General features: G+C 43.8%; 1 protein-coding gene and 2 long non-coding RNA genes across 3 annotated transcripts in view; 2 read left to right on the top strand and 1 right to left on the bottom strand.

The window, feature by feature from the left end:
• LOC135500604 (uncharacterized) overlaps positions 1 to 20621 on the bottom strand; it is a 45584-nt gene that overhangs the window by 24489 nt on the left and 474 nt on the right. The window lies entirely within an intron of this gene.
• LOC135500414 (pancreas transcription factor 1 subunit alpha-like) lies at positions 4553 to 9740 on the top strand. Its single transcript, XM_064791871.1, has one exon. The coding sequence runs from the start codon at positions 4721 to 4723 to the stop codon at positions 5420 to 5422; it is 702 nt and encodes a 233-aa protein (XP_064647941.1). The 5' UTR covers positions 4553 to 4720; the 3' UTR covers positions 5423 to 9740.
• LOC135500705 (uncharacterized) lies at positions 12461 to 14510 on the top strand. The gene is made up of 2 exons (XR_010449506.1): positions 12461 to 12652; positions 13837 to 14510. It is a non-coding gene; the product is annotated as an uncharacterized LOC135500705 (long non-coding RNA).

Here is a 20621-nt window from a genome sequence, read left to right as displayed (position 1 = left end):
CAACTTGAACCGAATATTGCTAATGATATGGACCAGTTGATTCGAATGCCAATTTCGCAGAAAATAGCGTGACCGCCCACAAAATCATCACAGGCAATCTGTCCAAATAGCATCACTGTTGGTCCAGCGACAGGTTTGGCAATCCAATGTCGGCTGCGGACACTAAGCGGCGTCGGATTCATTAGCCGCCCTGTTGTCATTGAGGATTCGGGTTGCAGATATAAAAGAGGATTTCAATTCAATCCGGTGAATAAATGGGGCGAAGGATGCAATTCGAAATGTTGGCATATTTAACGCCATCGCTGCATCGCTGGCGTCAAAAATCACGACCACCCAGTAAAACCCATTGAGTGCCCCATTGTAACCCACTGTGAGCCTGCATCAATCAGGAACTCTCCTGCGTCGGAGGCTGACCATTGCGGCTCCGTAATGACCGCACCATGCAGTCGTATTGACCGTATCACTTGGCATGATGCTGTTGTAATTAATGATCCACTTTCATTCTCATCCGCATCCTTTTGTCGTCTTATCACCTCAGATGCTAGGGGTTCATGACAGGTTCCACCGGACACGTGCCCTCGATGGGTGGACCGACGGTATTTAGTGATCGTTGTTGGAATATCAAATTATGTTTACGTAAGTCAACTGGGTGGGTTAAGTCGAAACAGCTGCATAAACTACACGTGGTGCGCCGTTAAAGTAAGTAGGCTTCCAAAGGGAATCTTAAATCGTCACAAAAACCGAAAGCGTTAAAAGAAAAAGCCACAGATCCTACCAAGGAAATTGAATAGTCCCTCCATGGGCCTACCAATGTCTGTTTAGTCCTAGAGGGTGATCGTCCCAAGAGCTGTGATGATACATGTACCATACTGAATAAAGTTTGGGTTGGGATGTAGGGACATCTTTCGAAACCAAGGAACCTCTTACCACGGACTTCTGGAGAAATCCGTCCTCTCACACAGTCATGTTCGTATAAACGGACGGTATATCCCCCTCTACTCATAACCAACAATAAACTCGGCGGGATTGAAGATGGCAGGAAATGAAAGAGCCAGCTAGGAGAGGGAAAGTTATGCCAAAAGCCATGGCAGTCGATGGGTGTTAGAATTGAAGGTGATAGAAAGCTATCGACTTATTGCTTCAACTGAATCACCACGGCATCATCATGCCTCGGTTCCTGAACAACATGGCTGACATAATGTGATATCATCACAGAAACTGTCCCGCAGAGGTGGCTCTGGTCTGCTTCATATGCTCAGCTCATTTTGTCATAAAAAGGTATTAGACAACGAGCGATTTGCAAATCGTTGACATGCGTGTGTAATGTCATAACACGTCATCACATTGTTGTTACGACATTATACGTCATCAGAGTTTGTGATGAGCATAGTGATGGTCGATGCATCAGTTCAAGACACTCTGCCATTGTCGCCACAAGTCAAATGAAGTGGAGTCGAGTCTAAATTTCACGCCTCGTGAAAACCGTTGAGTAAGATCATGTAACGCAGAAAGTCAAGGGCAGTTCTGTCGCTACGGCAGCTACGTCTGGGCTAAAACAAGATGTGAAGAAGGACTCTCTTTAGGAGATATATCGATATATAGATCGGCTTTTTGGGTGGTTTCAAAATACACACGTACAATTGATTAAGTTCGAACGATATAAAGGCTTTGGGAGGATTCGAGAGATATCTTTCTCATTACTAATGTTAGGTAGACCTCTCTCAGGGGCCTAAACCTTTGCGGTCTCTCAGCCGTCAAATATGCAAACCACAGGCCTGAAAAAATTCAGGGAAATGATGCCAGGTGTTTGAAATCAGATACGATTTTGAGGGAAAAATAATTGACCCTCACGCAAATGAAAAAAATAATCATATCTTATAACATCAAACAATTTTGAGATCATTCCTAATCCAAGGTCAGGCCGAGAAGAAAGGTCTCAAAAAGGATATAGCGCCTGTATGGGTTTTTTTTTGCCAGATCTTTACACTTATCTGAAAACTGTCTACCAACGGGAACTAGATCACTGGATCTGCAGAAGCCAGAGAAGATCATAACAAATCACTTATCAATTAACATCGTTAATTACCTCCACAATTAAACAATTCAATCAATTATTTAATCCTTTGATCCCCAAAAACGCACATTAACTGCCAAAGACAAGTGTTTGTCGCCATGCATTGTTTTGGCAACCAAGGAGGTGTATTGGGGCGATCTGTCCCAGAGGGGGAGAGGCACGTATAAAGGCTTCTCGGAGGGGGTCAGGGTGTGATCGGGTGTGTTTGGTGGTGGGATGGAGAGGCCGTCAGCAGGGGTTCCAGACTGGTCGTCTCGTCGAGCGTTCCGTGGCCGGCTTAGCGCCGAGTTGGCGCTGGAAGTTTACGTCTGGCGTTGATTTTAAGTTGATCTGTCGGTCACTTCTTGGTCTTGGCGTATTTGGGTTCAGAAGTTTCTTGGTCGATTTAACACCTCATTAAGCTTTATATTCTTCATAGACAGGTCCTGCTCCTATAAGGCCTAATCCTGTCAACCTATGATGACAGATCAAGAGGATTTCGGCAATATTAACGCTGACATTCATGTTTTCATTATTTTCGGCCTTATTTCGCCACTAGAAACGTAAACAGACTATAAGACCCTGACACATTCTGCATCATGTAGTGACAGAGAATAATAACAATATAGTTTGTCACTTAGGCCATATCTTTGAGAAAAAAGTTCCTCGTCCCTGCCCGCTCCACCGCCTTGATTCAGTCCACTACCGGATATTTTTATGTTTTTGTTTTACAAAGGCTTTATGTCGGAACACACCCGTGGCAGCCCGTTCTGACAGCACTTCCTGAGTGCGATTCCCAGTGATGTAAATGATAATCATGAGGATTGCATTCATTCTCGTGTATGTTGAGGGGGGGTCTGTCTGTAGGTGATGTCCCTTGAAATGTTTCGGCCTTGACGTCTACCAACAATAATAAAATATGCCCCACTTTTGAGAATACGTCTTAGTTCGGACAAGAAACAACTCTGTTTAGTATGTTGACCTCATATTTGGTAGACATTATTCACCCATACATGCATACATGTAGCTTTTCACCATGTGTTACAGCGAACGAAATGATTTCTGACGACAGCCTGTTGCACGGTTGGAGGAGAAAAATATTAAATATGGTACACCAGCGCTTCACCGCGTGCTGTAGACCACAATACACACATTGTACATAGAGCATACATTAAGTAGTACAAGAGCTACTTGATTGACAGTCAAACGCCGAAATGCACACGCGCGTACCAATCTCTGATGACTCAATACAACAAAATTACATGCTATGGAAATTGTCAAAGAATATACGTGTAATTTACCGAGCCAATGATGGCAAAGATACTATGATGCAGTGTCAACAGTGTCAGCGAGGATGTGTGCGGTGTAAGCGGGGATGTGTGCGGTGTCAGCGAGGATGTGTGCGGTGTAAGCGGGGATGTGTGCGGTGTCAGCGGGGATGTGTGCGGTGTCAGCGGGGATGTGTGCGGTGTAAGCAGGGCTGGTTTTCTCCTGACATGACCAAACTGCTTTCCTGATTTTTCTGTTAAGTGTTTCGATCATGCCCACCCAGCCCCTGTTTATTGACAGGACTTTATTAATATAAAATACTTGACTGCACATTCGACCTCTCGCTTTGCACCATACGTTACATCGAACAAAATCATTTCTGATAACCGCCTGTTGCACGATGCATTGACATTACATGATCAATTATATTTCTGTCAAGCATCAATCACCAACAATATCATTTCCAACAGCCAATCAGAAGGCTAACGTCTGCTCTCTTGCACCAGGCGACCAGCCAATCAGAGTACAGAATTATACCACACGCTTGGAAGTTCGCCACTCCGGACTGATACGCGTTGCGTATCACCGCGGATTGATTACCAGATTACTGAAAATAATGTCCAAGAATAAACAAGTCTGGGGAAAAAAATAAAGAAGGTTCCGAAAGTTTCATTGGAATTAAATAGAAATATCGGGTGGATATAAACTGTTTTATTCTTCGGCCTGCCCGGAGAATCGCACGGTCCAATGCGCATGAAATGACAAACTTCGCAAGGTTCAATGCGCAAGTGTAGAACCTTACCAGTTTGTTTGTCCTGGGCACGCGCCCGTTACAAAACGCGTGCGATTTCAAAATCATTTGAAATAAGTTACAATTTGACGCCAACATATGATATTTCGTTCTGATGTCTACAGAGGGAAGGAAAATATGGTTAGTGTGTTTTCATCCGGAGTTGCTAGCGTCAGCGAGTCTTGGTGTGCACGCATCAAGGAAGCCTGGCCAAGCGTGCCTGGTGTTATTGTTTCGCCGGGGCTGGTTGTGAAAGGGGGAGGGCGGTGATGACACCGGTGCGCCCGACATGCCTGGGGAGCCTGGAGTCAAACTTTACAACTCCTCAACTCATTACCATAACAAAAGATTAGAATAACAATAGAGGCATCGCTCACGTGGACTTGGGTATAAATGCTACGAAATCACTCAAAACTACATTAACCAATATCAGACGCAGATGCAAATTTCTCTCATCGATTTCTGACGTTATTAATTCTGGCGGGCATAGATTTGTGCGCTGATACATAAGTGATTCGGTTGGTTATTTGTTAGCGGCCAAGATAAGTTATCTGGCTTCATCTGTGCGCGCAACAGCTGAGAGGAGTCCTGATAGGAGAGGAGTCACCATGGCTTATTGCGGCCCCGAGAGTTACGGCAGTGGACACCACCAGGAGAGCATCCATCCTGCAGTGCCCGCAGGCTACGAGCACCAACACTACCCGTACGAACTGTCGAGTTACCCTGAGATCCCTACGACGTGTGACACCATGCCAGTGTTCGACACGTCCATGATCAGTCCGAGCGGAACAGAGAATGTCGCGCCGGGGATGACATACGGCGGATTATACCGGCCCGAAATGGGCGCGAACTCGTGGATAGGATACGGGGCGCCGGGAGGACCACCCTTCCTATCGCTAGCCCATCAAAACACTTTACTACAGTCCAACAGGGGTCGGGGACAGCAGGTTGGACCAAACGGAAAACCGAAACGAAGACGTGTTGCAACCATCGCACAGCGACGGGCGGCCAACATCAGAGAGAGGCGGCGTATGTTCAACCTGAACGAATCGTTTGACAGTCTTAGGAAGAAAGTGCCAACATTCGCCTACGAGAAACGTCTCTCCAGGATCGAAACTCTCAGGTTAGCTATCACTTATATCTCTTTTCTTGCCGACGTCGTGGACGGGAAAGACCCCGATGATGTTAAGCTACTGTCACCGAAAGGTCCGGGCTGGGCGGCGTTCAAGCGGATGGCTGCGCAGGCCGGTGGTGACTCGCCGGAAGAGGACATCGACATGTCGGATCTGGACCGGAGTGGATCCGTCTAAATCACATTGTGCTTAATATAAACAACAGTGCGATAATCTTCAAGTTATGGTGAACATTTCATAGCCACGACGGCACGAACTGAGCGAATTCATTTTCGAGGAGAATGAATAGGTTCCGAATTCGCGAAAGACTTGATTCGACATTGCAACTGCTCGTCTTCCAATCGACTTGTGTAGAGCTGGCATAATATTATACGGTACAAATGGTGCTTTAAACATTGTTTCCATGATTATAAAGTTGGCGAATTGTCGGCAGAATTCGTACGCAGAGATAAACATTTGTGGGAAATGTTGCCAGGAAAGTTAGATGTATCTCGCGACGGCCAGAAACTAAACTCTCATACAGCTGGAATACCAAAGAACTCTTAATAGCCATTTTACGTCTTCCAAAATGCTTCCAAAGTGTTTATTTATCTTTTATTTATTAACTATTACATGAATGGAACTTGTGTCTGACGATTCTCGCACTCATAAACTCTGAATTGATATTAATTTTCGAGAGAAAATTCGTCAGTTATCGTTTATTTTCGATTTGAATTATTCGGCTATACATGAACATTAGCATTTATCGGTTTTACTATTCTTCATCTAACATTTCAAACAGAAATCTCAGTGCATTTAGTCGTGTTTAGAACACTTTCCGACCAGACCGCATTTATCTCATCTCACTTCTCGACTTCCCTGGACGCTGGTTCATAGGCTCCGCGGTGAAATTGTACTTAATTTTAACTTATCTAATTTATTCGACAATGTTTTGCATAGTGTGAGCTTGAAGCGTCCATTGACGACATGAACAGGCGCTTAAACAGGCGAAAAGATTCTTCATTTACGAGTTTAAGTAGGACTGGTGCAGTGGTGCAGTGTCTTTCTCTTTATTGGACATCTCTGACACCTTTCGTGGCCAGGCCATCTGGAACACTCGAATGGATGGTTTCTCTAATGGATGGTTTCTCTAAAGAACATTCGATAACAGCAGTGACACATGAGAAACAGTCTGTCTACCGTTCATAGTCTCCATCCTTCACACGGATTCACCACATCTGCGACTTGCGGCCGGCGTTGAACGAATTATGCATGACTTGGTGTTTGATTGGTAAGAAACTCGAACATTTAAGTTTGCATGGTAAAATTTGGTAAAGAAACTCTTAAAAGTGGCGTTTTCTTAATACAATTTGGTAGAAAGAAACACTAGAATTCGCGTTTTCTTGGTGAAATTTTGTTAAGAAACCTTTTGAATTTTGGCGTTTTCTTGGTAAAATTTGAAAGTGGCGTCTGCCTGGTAAAATCTGGTTAAAAAGTCACCCCTTGAAATTGGCGAGTTGGTAAAATTTGGTTAAGAGACTCGTTGAGGTTGGCGTTTTCTTTGTAAAATTTGGCAGCAGCGGTGTTCTCTATAATGTCACATGTTATGATCGTACTCTCTTTAAGGTTTTACCTTTGCTTTAACCAATTTAAAAAAATGCGGTTGGCTTTTTTTTGCCAGTTTATTTTGTGAACAAACGCGATACGTTTCTCTGGAGTTACCTTCTCCTGTATCGATGTGCATCAAAAAAATTAAAGTCAGATTCGTTTGTTAAAAATTTGACATCTGAACTTTTTTCTGTTTCTGATCATGAGATATTCCAGTTATAAAAACACGAACTTTAGGCCAAAGTCCAACGATGCTGCTGTAAAGAATACAAATTCTATGCATGCCAAGTTTCATCACATTTACGTGCACTTCAGATATTGGGATATTCTTGCATTTTTTGACATTTATTTCCCATTATCTTTGCCCCGTGGGTCTCATATTGCACAGACGTGAAGTTCAAGTGGGTATTGTGTAACCGGCATGAACCAGACAACATTTCATTATACCTCCACACAGCACCAACAGTATCGAACAGAATTTGTAAAAATCGCACGTGTTTCGCCCCGGAGGCGTTTGGCTTTCCTACGGAACAATCCGTCTCGTGTCGGCCATTGTTGGTCGGTTTTGTTGATTATTGGTTGGTTCTGATCATTGGCAAAGTCACCCTGTCACCTGCTTTGGCAGATTTCAGGTAAAAGTCAAGCGCCGACCCATGTTGCTGGTGTCTATTCATATTGCTGTTAGAGGCAAGCGGGATCAAGTCTGTTGTCAATATTGCCCCGTAAAGCCCCCCGCCCACTCTTTGAAATAGTCAGTCCTGGTGTATTTTTCACCAATTTTTTTCTCGTAATATTTTCATTCTGATTTTGATGAGAGTATTTTTTCGACCTATCATCAATTATGACAACATACAATATTACCTGCATGTGAGCTTAACATGCTATTTACTGAAACGCCTCCTGGATTTTTATCTTTATTTTGCCAATTATAATACATAGCAGTTACAGAAAGACTTTCACAACAGGTTTCTGTCCCGAGAAATAACATTGTGCGTCAATTCAAAGTACATATACATGAATCACCAAAATCCAACAATGTAAGTTGACTTTAATGTCAACACAGTAACGCTGACAGTAAACAGTGTCCCCCGTCAGACGACAGCAACGAGTGATGCCAGAGCATGCACCCCAGGGAAACTTGACACAATGCGTCTTAAGTGTGATCCCCACTCTGAGTGACAACAGTCAAAGACCCCCTCGGCCGCCCCCTGCTGGGCATCAGTGCTAACTGGACCCTTGCTGTGCATTGGGCTAGACCGATTATAAGCCAATTGAATTTAACGTGGAGTTCCCTGCTCATTATTGTAACTTGGTCATTTTGTTGTCCAGTTCAATCAGTGTAGCGGCCTAATTTTCAATGTCAGATATTGGCCATAACCTTTCTTGACCTTCTCTTCTTACTTTTGCTTGAAACGAAAAACTGACACCTTTTTGTAATGGTACTTGTGTAAGTGTAGGTGTTTCCGATCGTGCATTTTCCATTGCTTTGTATTGGGACAAACACTGAAAAAACGGACGGGTTATTGCTTTAAATACCTTTTTATACGTTTTTCGGTCAGCTTGAAATATACGCACGGCAGAGGTTTTTCGGTGACGCGTAAAGCCTCTAATGGTATTGAGATTGTGAAAAACGTCTAAGCGTTTTGTACTTTGCTGAAAAAAGCTTTTTTCTAACGGTGAAACTTGTGTGTGCTCGGCTTCAATGTCATGTTTAATACTACTTATTCTGTCAGTAATCATTGTCAGTGATTATCCCATGGTTGATTGAAGAGAACACTGGGATATGGGGAACACCGTGGAGAACATTACACTGCACCAAACGGGGTTGGTTTCTGAAGCTGGCGTGTTTAGAATAACGTCTTTTCATTACGGCAGTCATCGTCACAAAGTTATGGCAAATTTATGCAACAAATCAACCGAAAATAATACGAAAATAATTGTAACATGATAAAGCTGTCAGCATCAGCGAGCCGCCGATACGAATCGGAATAATCAAGGCGTTTGTTTAATCGTCTGGAAGAGGCTGTGTTCATCCGGGTCATTACCACATAGGTCACGTGACAAGATGGCAGCCGTAAGAGAAACATGACATACGACATTGGTAATTATGTTTAAATTTGGTCGGGAGCGACACTTTATTAACTTTCCGGGTTAGTGGCTACGAGCGTTATGGTTGTGGCCATCTTTGAAGCCTCCTTCTCATTTCCATAACGTGTCAGTGATGGCTGCCATCTGTGGGAAGTAGTCAAGGGGAACAAAATAGGTTAATCAGTAGTAGAGGCTGTTTCAAAACCAAGGCTATTTCTATATGTTAACATAATAATCATCCGCTCATGTTTTCAGTGAGGAGATGTCCAAGCGCCTTTCAACACAATTTGGTACAAGGTGTTTTTCCAGCGCTTTCATTAAGTTTCGAACACTTAATTGTGAACTTTTCCTGGTAAAAGGTACATGTTCTTTGTATAGTTTGTATATCTTGAGAAACACAAATGAAAATGATGTAAAACAGGGGAAATCAGCAGGACCATTTGTGGCGCATGCGCACTTATTATTTGAGGTTAAAGTTCATGAAATAGCATCGCAATGAGAGGTTATTTATTTGCAATTACTTAGTTTATCGACAAATGAAAATAGGCATAATATATAAAGTTATAATTTTTTTTAGGAAACGGTGATTTTCACATTTGTTTAGACTTGCATTCTGTCTTCGAATGTGTAACGTTCATTTCACACCGACTAGACGTGAAGTGCGTGTACATGGCCACTATTCATTATACACGTGTTTCTGTTCTAGTTGGTGTGAAAGGTGTCTGCTAGCTATGACGCGTATTTATACAGAGGTTGCATTTATTGCTAAATCACTATTTATAAGTCATGATTTTTGAAAATAAAACAATGATAAGTTGAATATGACGTCTTTATTATTTCTTTCAAAAATTTGAGACGGGTAATTCTAACGTATGTACAGGTCATGATCATCATCAGAGGTACGATATGATGTCACCGTCGCGAGTTTTGGCGCAGCGCAAACGATGCGCGATTATTTCAATTGCGACCTGCGATGTAGCTATGACAACATGGATATTGTGGTTGGTATGCGGCCGCCGGTTGGTGCAATCAGACTTCATGTTGTCATGGCTAAGTCGCAGGATGCAGCGACTGATCACTCATTTTTGTGGCGCTTATAGGACTTACGGACTTGAGTTATGAAGAGGCCATCATTACCAAGATGTCGGCGGCCCAGTCATCTTCCACTATATGGTAGTTGTCATCAACAAATTGCTCATAAAATGGAAAAAATCAAAATCTGACTGAATTATCACGCTATCATGACTGGGCTTGAGTGAGCCCCCTGTGCAGCGATCATCTTTGTGTGCATCGATGCATCGTCAAATGACGGTTTTGGGCGAGGCCCGAAATCTGGTGGCGGGACGGGGGTGGAAGGCTTCCCGCGTCACAAGCTGTGCTTGCTTAAGTAGCAAATAAGACGTTTTCTTTTATCTAAAAGGAAAAAACGTCAAACACTTTCAAAAAAATTATTACTATAAAGTAGCGCGTTAAGAGAGCAAGCACATTGAGGGACAATCAGGGTTGTCTTCTAAATGCGCGGAACGTTCCCATGCGAGCGACGCCAGCGGTACCTAACAGTAGCAGTCTTGTGCAGGTACCATACGGGTTGTAGTGGTCCCCTGGCAACTCAGACCTGCGCGATCAGAAAAATGCTACCTGAATCGTCATCCTGGCGGGCGCAGGATGCCACCGAAATTCTAATTGAATATCCCGATGGCAATTCCAAAGCCACTTGATCATTCTATAAAATATGGCATTTTCAATACAACCACAACCTATGACAATAAAGAAATGGCAGATTATTGAACCCTGAAGAATATGCTTCATGGCAACACTGCCTTTAAACTACAGGATGAAGTTCTTCGCCATTTGACTTTAATTGCTACCCGCAGTTTGGAAGCAAAATGATTGTTCACGAAGTGATAAACTCTATGACCGCGAAAAATCCCCATTGCGATGGTATATTCAATATGACAATTTGTCTGTAGTATTTATTTAGGATTAATCAAATTTGAATTTTCGGTTAGAATATTTTTTCTAATCCGATTAACTCATCGCTGGGTACCAGCAGATTGTTGCTCCGTCTCGATGTTGCAGTGTGCCACTCAATCAGATTCAACTCTGATTCAACTCCAAACATACAATTGTCACTTCAATAAAAGAACAGTACCAAAGATAAAACGAAGGGACAAGACAAACCTTTTTAGTCGGGCAGACGTCTCTGCAACATGTCACGTGCGACGTCCTCTAGCCCGAGACTGCTATTGTGCGCGCGCACTCCGCTGACAACATGGCCGCTGTGCGTGCTGCCCCATACATGTTCAGCGTCACTGAGCAAGCCTCAGTAAAAACCTTATTGTCCCCGGGTAAATGTTTCTATCATTTAGGGTTACGTTTACAAAGTGTCTAGCGGGGCATCGAACGCCAGCAGCGTATGGTGGTCCGGTCACGCTGGTGTGAGTTCATAGACAGGCACGGGGCTGGTTACCTCGAGTGAAAGAGACACCGCTGACCACACGTGACTAGCGCAACAAGTCAGCTCACTCCTAAACGCGGACACATCCTCCAATTTTAAAAGTGTCAGTCGACAGATAGAGCATGCAAAAAGTCATGAGGATTTTTGATCAAAAATAAAATCCTTGGGCGGTCTTATCAGACGTTGAAGTTGCTAAATTTCACGTAATTGGGGACGTGACGAAATTAGAGTACATCTAATAATTTATCCCATTATCAATTGTCTCACCAAAATATAATAAGGTGTGATGTTTTCAAATGACAATTATTCATTTGCCAGGATGGATACTGATACAACAGATCTTCGTAGTTCGTACTTCACCTTTCGCATGCAGGGGTTGGGAAACTGGCCACAATAATCGCCTGGAGTTGTAAGAGTGGCAACTCCTGGAAAGGTATCACCGATGAAAAACGGCACTAGATCTTCGTACTGTTTGGTCATGTGTAAGAGCAGCAAAGATTACCTATTGCCTGTTTCTCGGTGACAGAGGGTTAACTTTTCGCTATAGTATTCCCAGGCCTATGCCCTTTGTGAGACATCTCTCTCTCTCACGCCCTTTCACATCGTAACGAGCCAGCAAGCTGTGACCAGCCGGATCTCCACGTCTCCAACATGATGAACGACTCGAATAGAAAATAGTATTCAAGATGATGACATTCAGCCAATGGTCGCCAAGATTTCATATCAAGACTGTGATATGTCATTCAGTTCTCGCATCAGACCCTCCCTTCTGTAGCAAAGTCTACAAAAAATGATTAATGTTATTGCTATTTTGTGACAAAAAGTTTCTCACACGAATATTTCTGGAGGAATTTTAGGAGGAAAAGTCGAAAAAGTTTAATGCATTGATGACGTGTAGGTATAGAGAATGATTGAACAATCCGCGGATGAGACACATTTTGATCATCGGAAAAAACAAATGCTTTTGACACGTGGCAAATATAAATTGGTAATTTTGTGTGTTTCCCTAGCTCACCCTGGTGGCCACATATGTCATAATCAGCTGGTAACATATGCTTCAAGCGTAATCATCTGAGCTAAACCATTGACAACCATCAAGTTTCCGCTCCTGAACTACTGGCCTGAAAGTTATCAGAACTTTTCAATAAGTGCTGCATCTCCTGGAATGTTTAACTAGGCCTGCTTAGAATGGCTCGATCAGTCCAGCCACAGCTTGCTTCGTAACGATGACGATCTATTTTGCCACCATCACGTACCCTGTACCAAGCCTATATGTAAGTGCAGCCTTTTTTAAAGTACTTTAGATATAGACGTTTTATGACGTTGAGAAAATTTCGCCAGACCTCAATTTAAAAAAATGACTGTATTAGATAAGATAACATAAAACAATGTTTTGCCATACGATGGCTAAAGGGCAGTTATAACGTGAAATTGTTTTCAGACGTGAATCCGATGGTTAACCACCACGAACAAACCTCGATGATTTGCCTGAGCCAGCATTCGATTGGGCATCTCCATCGAGGTACTGCGTCCCTTCGCTTGGTCCCATCCCCGTGACCACCCTCCCCTCTCCATCTAGGTACTGCGTCCCTTCGCTTGGTCCCATCCCCGTGACCACCCTACCCTCTCCATCTAGGTACTGCGTCCCTTCGCTTGGTCCCATCCCGGGACCACCCTCCCCTCTCCATCTAGGTACTGCGTCCCTTCGCTTGGTCCCATCCCCGTGACCACCCTACCCTCTCCATCTAGGTACTGCGTTCCTTCGCTTGGTCCCATCCCCGTGACCACCCTCCCCTCTCCATCTAGGTACTGCGTCCCTTCGCTTGGTCCCATCCCGGGACCACCCTCCCCTCTCCATCTAGGTACTGCGTCCCTTCGCTTGGTCCCATCCCCGTGACCACCCTCCCCGATACCGCAACTCAACGCGAGCACCCATCAACAGGCCATCCAAATCTAATATATCTTCTAAAAGTAATTAATGTATTAGCATTATCGGTTTGAAAACAATTGTACCAAGGCATCGCCGAGTGCAAAGGGATTCACACATCTTAGATACACAGAATTAATAAATGCATTAAGGGGGTTTCCATTTGAACAATCACGGATTGTCCACAGTACAATAGAATTCTACCACTGCTTTGACATGAATTTGATAAACTGCATTTCTAATTATACTTTGACAGCGAAACAATCAGTCAATTAATGTTAACAAACTCTTGATTTATCTTTCGGCTTTCTTGGTGATTCGACCGGAGCACTGGTCACGTGGCGTTGGGTGGATACGGGGGCCGGGAGGGAGCGACGGGCTACACCCTGGGTGCAGTGATCGGCTTCGTCCCTCCCCACAGGGAGACTACGTTTACGGTGAGCAATGGACTGCCGCGGGAGTCTTATATGGGTATGAGCGGGCACTGTTGCTCCTGGCTGTGCTCTTCTCCAATTCTGTCTATACTTTCAGGAATGTTGCTTGAGGGGTAGGATGCCATGCCACTTCATAGAATCCCAAGGTACTGCTTGGAACCCTCGCAAGAAGCCTCGCAGCATGTATCACGCTCTCGAAACGGGTTTTGGCTAACGCACACATACTCACAAAAAATATGCAACACAAAAAATGCGTTTTTTAGAAACTCAAAAACTCGAAGAGGCTCCTCGTGAATTTTATCAGCATGTTTTTGATTCATAGCATCATGAGTGCGATACAGAAAGTCAGCGGATAAAGTGTCACATTGCGACAGACACTCTCGTGGAAGGATTGTTGACTTTTGCCCGGCGATAGGTTTGATATGAAGACCCAAGGACCCCCTAATTTCATTGCATACCGTTTCAGTTTTATCGAGATATGTAACACTTTGTATAAACATGTATCTTGGTACAGTGTCACGATCTAGACAACACGGGGTCCGACGAGTTTTTAATTTCATCAAGTTCATGACAAGTGCAATAGATCATATCACACGAATAAAAGGGAAACCAAGTGGTGGACTCGGCAGCTTTTCCAACGGTTAAGCTTTAGATGAGGCGAATACATTCAATTTTCGGATATCGCCAATCGCGAGCTGGTGCGCATATCGCACGTGCGCGCGCAGCGTCTAGCGAGAAAGAACCATGAAAACCATTGATATCTAATTGAAATCTATATATATAATATCTTATTAAAGGGATATGGACGGGTCGGGAAACAAAAGGGGAGACTATTGGACTCGAATTGCATTGATGGAGATCGAGGAGTGATAATAAAGGTACGCACATCTGTGTCCAATGCCTATTCAGACTCGGCAAGTTGATTCCTAGCCGCGCCAACGATCGTTTTATTGATGAGGATGAACTTGCATGTTTCCCGGCCCCGCGCTGAGGCCACCTTCTCCTGTCATTTTCACTTGACGTACCTCTTTTCGGTATCTCAGTCGTGGTGCAACTTATTCACGTGACCTTTATTAAGGGTACATGTTTATATCAGGCCCATTTATTTGTATTTTCTCTGTACAACTCTATCTGGTGAATAACCCCAGCCCGAGCGCAAATCAAGACTTTCTCATCTCATGTATGGGAAAGGTATGATGCTCAAAAGATGTTAGATATAACACAGCTTGTCGAGAAAATAGGTGACCTTATGGACAAATGCTACATCCTGACCAAATTTCAGGAAGATAGGAAGAAAGTTCACTTGTTTGTGTACAAACCGAGGATGAAGTTCGTATAATGCAAACAGTATATTTCGACAATTTTTTGACACGAATACCACTTGCTGGTAGAAGGAAGTCAAGAATGGACGCCATTTATTGACACGAATACCACTTGCTGGTAGAAGGTCGTCAAGAATGGACGCCATTTATTGACACGAATACCACTTGCTGGTAGAAGGTCGTCAAGAATGGACGCCATTTATTGACACGAATATCACTTGCTGGTAGAAGGTCGTCAAGAATGGACGCCATTTATTGATACGAATACCACTTGCTGGTAGAAGGTCGTCAAGAATGGACGCCATTTATTGACACGAATACCACTTGCTGGTAGAAGGTCGTCAAGAATGGACGCCATTTATTGACACGAATACCACTTGCTGGTAGAAGGTCGTCAAGAATGGACGCCATTTATTGACACGAATACCACTTGCTGGTAGAAGGTCGTCAAGAATGGACGCCATTTATTGATACGAATACCACTTGCTGGTAGAAGGTCGTCAAGAATGGACGCCATTTATTGATACGAATACCACTTGCTGGTAGAAGGTCGTCAAGAATGGACGCCATTTATTGATACGAATACCACTTGCTGGTAGAAGGTCGTCAAGAATGGACGCCATTTATTGACACGAATACCACTCGCTGGTAGAAGGTCGTCAAGAATGGACGCCATTTATTGACACGAATACCACTTGCTGGTAGAAGGTCGTCAAGAATGGACGCCATTTATTGACACGAATACCACTTGCTGGTAGAAGGTCGTCAAGAATGGACGCCATTTATTGATACGAATACCACTTGCTGGTAGAAGGTCGTCAAGAATGGACGCCATTTATTGACACGAATACCACTTGCTGGTAGAAGGTCGTCAAGAATGGACGCCATTTATTGACACGAATACCACTTGCTGGTAGAAGGTCGTCAAGAATGGACGCCATTTATTGATACGAATACCACTTGCTGGTAGAAGGTCGTCAAGAATGGACGCCATTTATTGACACGAATACCACTTGCTGGTAGATGGTCGTCAACATATCCTCCTTTTCACTTGTTGGCAAAGTTTTAACCCATTTTGCAAAGACTTTATGGTGTACATAGGGCGTCTGTTCGTAACCTGCCTGACTTTATGGTGTACATAGGGGGTCTGTTCGTAACCTTCCTGACTTTATGGTGTACATAGGGCGTCTGTTCGTAACCTGCCTGACTTTATGGTGTACATAGGGGGTCTGTTCGTAACCTGCCTAACTTTCAAGAAATAAAGAAGCCAAAATCCGCCAAAATCAAGAGTTTTAGCAAAATTATTCATTAAAAGTATAAAATGAATTATGGAATGCCTACAAGTTTATATCACTGTTTCAAATACTTTTGCTTGTTTGTTTGCAAACCACAGTTCTCGATCTAGACTGAATTACCATTTAGCAAGTGAACTTTCATGCTGAATAATTCTCTCATGAGAAACAGCGAATTGAGTTTTCTTGGCCTGGCCACCAAACATATAGGTCGTACTTTTAATCTAAAGCCTAAAGCCAATTGTGATCATGACGTCCCCAAGCTGTTGCAGAGCGATTCATCATGACTGTGCCGAATCAAAGAGTGCCTGTTGCATCTGTCGTCACTGTTGCCAAGCAACGCAATAAAATATGACATGGCCTGAGAGCGCTTTCAAAATGTATAAATTGAAATAAAGTTCGATTGTTTTGCCATGTATTGAAACATTCCAAAAGTGAGATATATTGTTGCATTATCTCGCGCCGTCAATAACAAATGGCACAATGCATGGATTATTTATGTGCAAATATAAAATTATGAAGTGCTTTAATTTTTTACCTATTTGTTTTCTCGCGCTGTTAATAAAATTATGAGTATGAAAGAGTACCTCCATGCAATGTACAATAGACGAATTCCGACTTTGAGGTAATTATAAATTCGCACGTTCGTCTCGAGCCTTTATTGAAAGATGCGTTTATATTTGTTATTTTGGCAGTATGTGCCAATATTGTTACTCCAGATATGCAAGTTCCCAGTTTCAGTGTTACTTTAGTTCAGCGAGTCAAAAATGAACACATATACGAGAGAAAACATGGTAGTGCTTATGCAGGAAGCATGAGTAGCCTTGGTGTCACACTCGGTACCACATTGGTAAGTTATGCACTGAGTAGCCTTGGTGTCACACTCGGTATCACATTGGTAAGTTATGCACTGAGTAGCCTTGGTGTCACACTCGGTACCACATTGGTAAGTTATGCACTGAGTAGCCTTGGTGTCACACTCGGTATCACATTGGTAAGTTATGCACTGAGTAGCCTTGGTGTCACACTCGGTATCACATTGGTAAGTTATGCACTGAGTAGCCTTGGTGTCACACTCGGTATCACATTGGTAAGTTATGCACTGAGTAGCCTTGGTGTCACACTCGGTACCACATTGGTAAGTTATGCACTGAGTAGCCTTGGTGTCACACTCGGTACCACATTGGTAAGTTATGCACTGAGTAGCCTTGGTGTCACACTCGGTACCACATTGGTAAGTTATGCACTGAGTAGCCTTGGTGTCACACTCGGTACCACATTGGTAAGTTATGCACTGAGTAGCCTTGATGTCACACTCGGTACCACATTGGTAAGTTATGCACTGAGTAGCCTTGGTGTCACACTCGGTACCACATTGGTAAGTTATGCACTGAGTAGCCTTGGTGTCACACTCGGTATCACATTGGTAAGTTATGCACTGAAGCAATATTTCTGCATATCCTTGGTCTTTGATACAGGTTTCGGATGGTCAGAATGCTCTTTCTTTAATCACCACCAGTTCCGCCCAACAACTCAAACTTCTCAAATTGATTAACACTGGAATAAATAAGGCTCTCATTTCTCGCCGCCCACACTCAATTTAACGGCAGTGTACACCTCCATCTCGAAGCAAGGCTGATTAAAACTGAATAAATTGACAAGTCGTTTCGGCTGAGAAGTTCTTGTTATATTGACCACTTCGTTCTCTTGTCGCTAACGGCGCCCATACTTTTTAGTTCTCGTCAGTGTCACCACTACTGCACTGCACTGAGAAATGCCGACCCGTGTAACATTTTCGGTTGTTCCACATGAGTGTTTTAATACAGCTAGAAAGAGACCGTGACTTTCCAATGCGGGAAAGAGGTCTACTGCCCCAGACTTCTCAGGAACAACGTGTTTTTTATGCGTATGAGGGTCGAAAAGTGGTGCCCATGGCGCAGTACCTCAATCGGCGTTAGAGACAAACGCCAGCGTTAGCTAAACTCAGCGTTATCTCTTTCAGTAGCTTTTGGACTTAACGTTACTGCTACCGGGCCCAGACCAATTATTTTGCCTGGGTCTGTGAGGAGCGACACTTTTATAAACTATGCCGAATAGACGAAAGCACTCTCTTTCAACAGGTCGAGGAAACCGCCAACCTGTCTCATACCTGTAATTTCACCGATGGTGAAGATAATTACACTTGAACAAAACGTTTGTACCTCGCAGTTCCTGCGTTCGAGACGCGCCGCGGGATGATTATATTTGCCAACAAAAATCGCTACATTCAACGCGAAAGATACAATAAAGGGGATCGCTGGTAGAATGAGGTACTATTAACTTGTAATTAATCCAAGCGGACTTTCGTCAATTGATATTCAAGTGGTCACGACTTGGCTCTATCCCGGGGTCCATCTCGGGGTCTCTGCGTGCGGTGCGCTCATTGCGGCCTTAGAATGGCCGTTGTCGGGTCAGTGGTTGCACCGTCCTGTGGGTCGCGCCGTCCGCCCTGCGCTGACCGGCCGCTTGGACAATGCGAGGATCACCTTGTGTCAGCGGCGCCCGGCGAGTGACCGAACACACTTCGCATCTTTGGAGTCAATTTAACCATTCGACGAGACACCTGAGGCGATTGAATGCAAGATAGCTCATCAAGTGGGTTCAGTAACTGATAATGCAGGCAAAGCAAATGAGATATATCGTTTGGAAAAACGTCTCGCACGACAAAGTTTGATGTCCTAACCGTGTGTCGCCGAACTCTTCGTTCGATCCCGGTCCAACGTCGTTTGAGCCCGGTCCAATTACATGTGGGAAAGAGGCTGCGCATCCGGGCCTTGCCAACAATTCCGAGAACATTCATGGGTTCTGTCCCAGTGCACGGCCTTCAGGTGCACTGTTACACATGCCGACACGAACGCTATGAAAATTGATTTATTTGGTTCATAATATAAAACTATACACACCCCATAAAATGAACATGGCAAACAACCATTGCAATCAGGTCTAGACATATGTCATTTCATGACGTAAAGTGGATTGGTCGAACTATCAACTCTCCAGTTATTCAACTGAAGCTAAACAGCCGAAACACCCCAAACATCTCCAAACGTGAGATCAGGAAAAGTCGAACTAAAAACCTATACTAGTCTGGCCTGGAGGGGAGAGCTTGGAATATATCATCCATCAGGTGTGGCCTCATCCCTCCGACCTCATCTCAATAATCGTACCCTCCAATAGAGAAGACATTGCTTTGTCCGGCGCGAAACTCAAGTCACGCGTCCAGGACCAGAGACACAATGCAAGGTTTCTGTCATAAATCCTGTGGGCAGTCAGTTAACACGCGAGGGTATGGTGGCCCTGTTTAAGGGCCGGGCCCTGCCGCTCAACCGGACCTGGTGATGGACAGGCACTCGACATCAGATAGACCAAGATCTTATCTTCTAAATGACTAACCATTAATCTATCCGCTAGGTTTAAAAGTTTGAGCATAGTATTCCAGTTTTGTCTGATATCGCATCTGTGCAGTTCAATTTGCGAACACGTGTGGATAACTTTGTGAAGGCTCCTTTTGAAACAGTTGAACCCTCAGCGGGGTGAACATGAGGAAGGTCAGCTTCGATTGACGAACTACGAAGTCTGTAAATGTATTTTATCGGCGACTGTTATGAGTTCCTGTTTCCTCGTACGACCAAACGAACGATTTTGGTCGCTGTGACCATGCCATTATGAGGTGGTGAAATTCAGCTCTAGCGCCTCCTGGAAACTCATCTACATGTAACACCTGCACTTAATCCTTGGGGCTTTCAAGGATTTACACTCGTTATTACGTAAATGACCATGCGTTGCCTTACTTTTTCATACTTGCATTTTTTTATGAAAGGGAACAAATGAACGTACGTTCTATTTTGATTTCAAAACATGATACACATATCGCATCAGGTGCGCGCGCACCTGATGGAAAAAGCAAATTTTCAAAATTGAAAGCAAGATTATGGCAAAAATTGAATCCGCAATTGTGACTTCTGCTTCCTCAATTTGGGAAAACGTGATGTTTTGAAATAGGACCAAATATCTAGAAACGTGAGTTATGAGCGTGGCGTGCCACCCGTAATATCGATCACCACAAACCACTGCAACATATGCGGGCCCCTTCTTACCAATGTTGTCAAGTTTCGCACCTGGGGTGAGGAATTCAATGAGCAGTGGATACAGCGATATGCGGTGCTTTTGATTTACAGTTTGGGGGATAATGCATGATGTAGGTGTTGATATCAATATGAGCTAGACTG

The sequence above is a fragment of the Lineus longissimus genome, chromosome 16, assembly GCF_910592395.1.
Source record: "Lineus longissimus chromosome 16, tnLinLong1.2, whole genome shotgun sequence".
Classification (NCBI taxonomy): domain Eukaryota; kingdom Metazoa; phylum Nemertea; class Pilidiophora; order Heteronemertea; family Lineidae; genus Lineus; species Lineus longissimus.
Note: the sequence above shows the minus strand (reverse complement) of the source record. Positions and strands in the feature narration are given on the sequence as shown.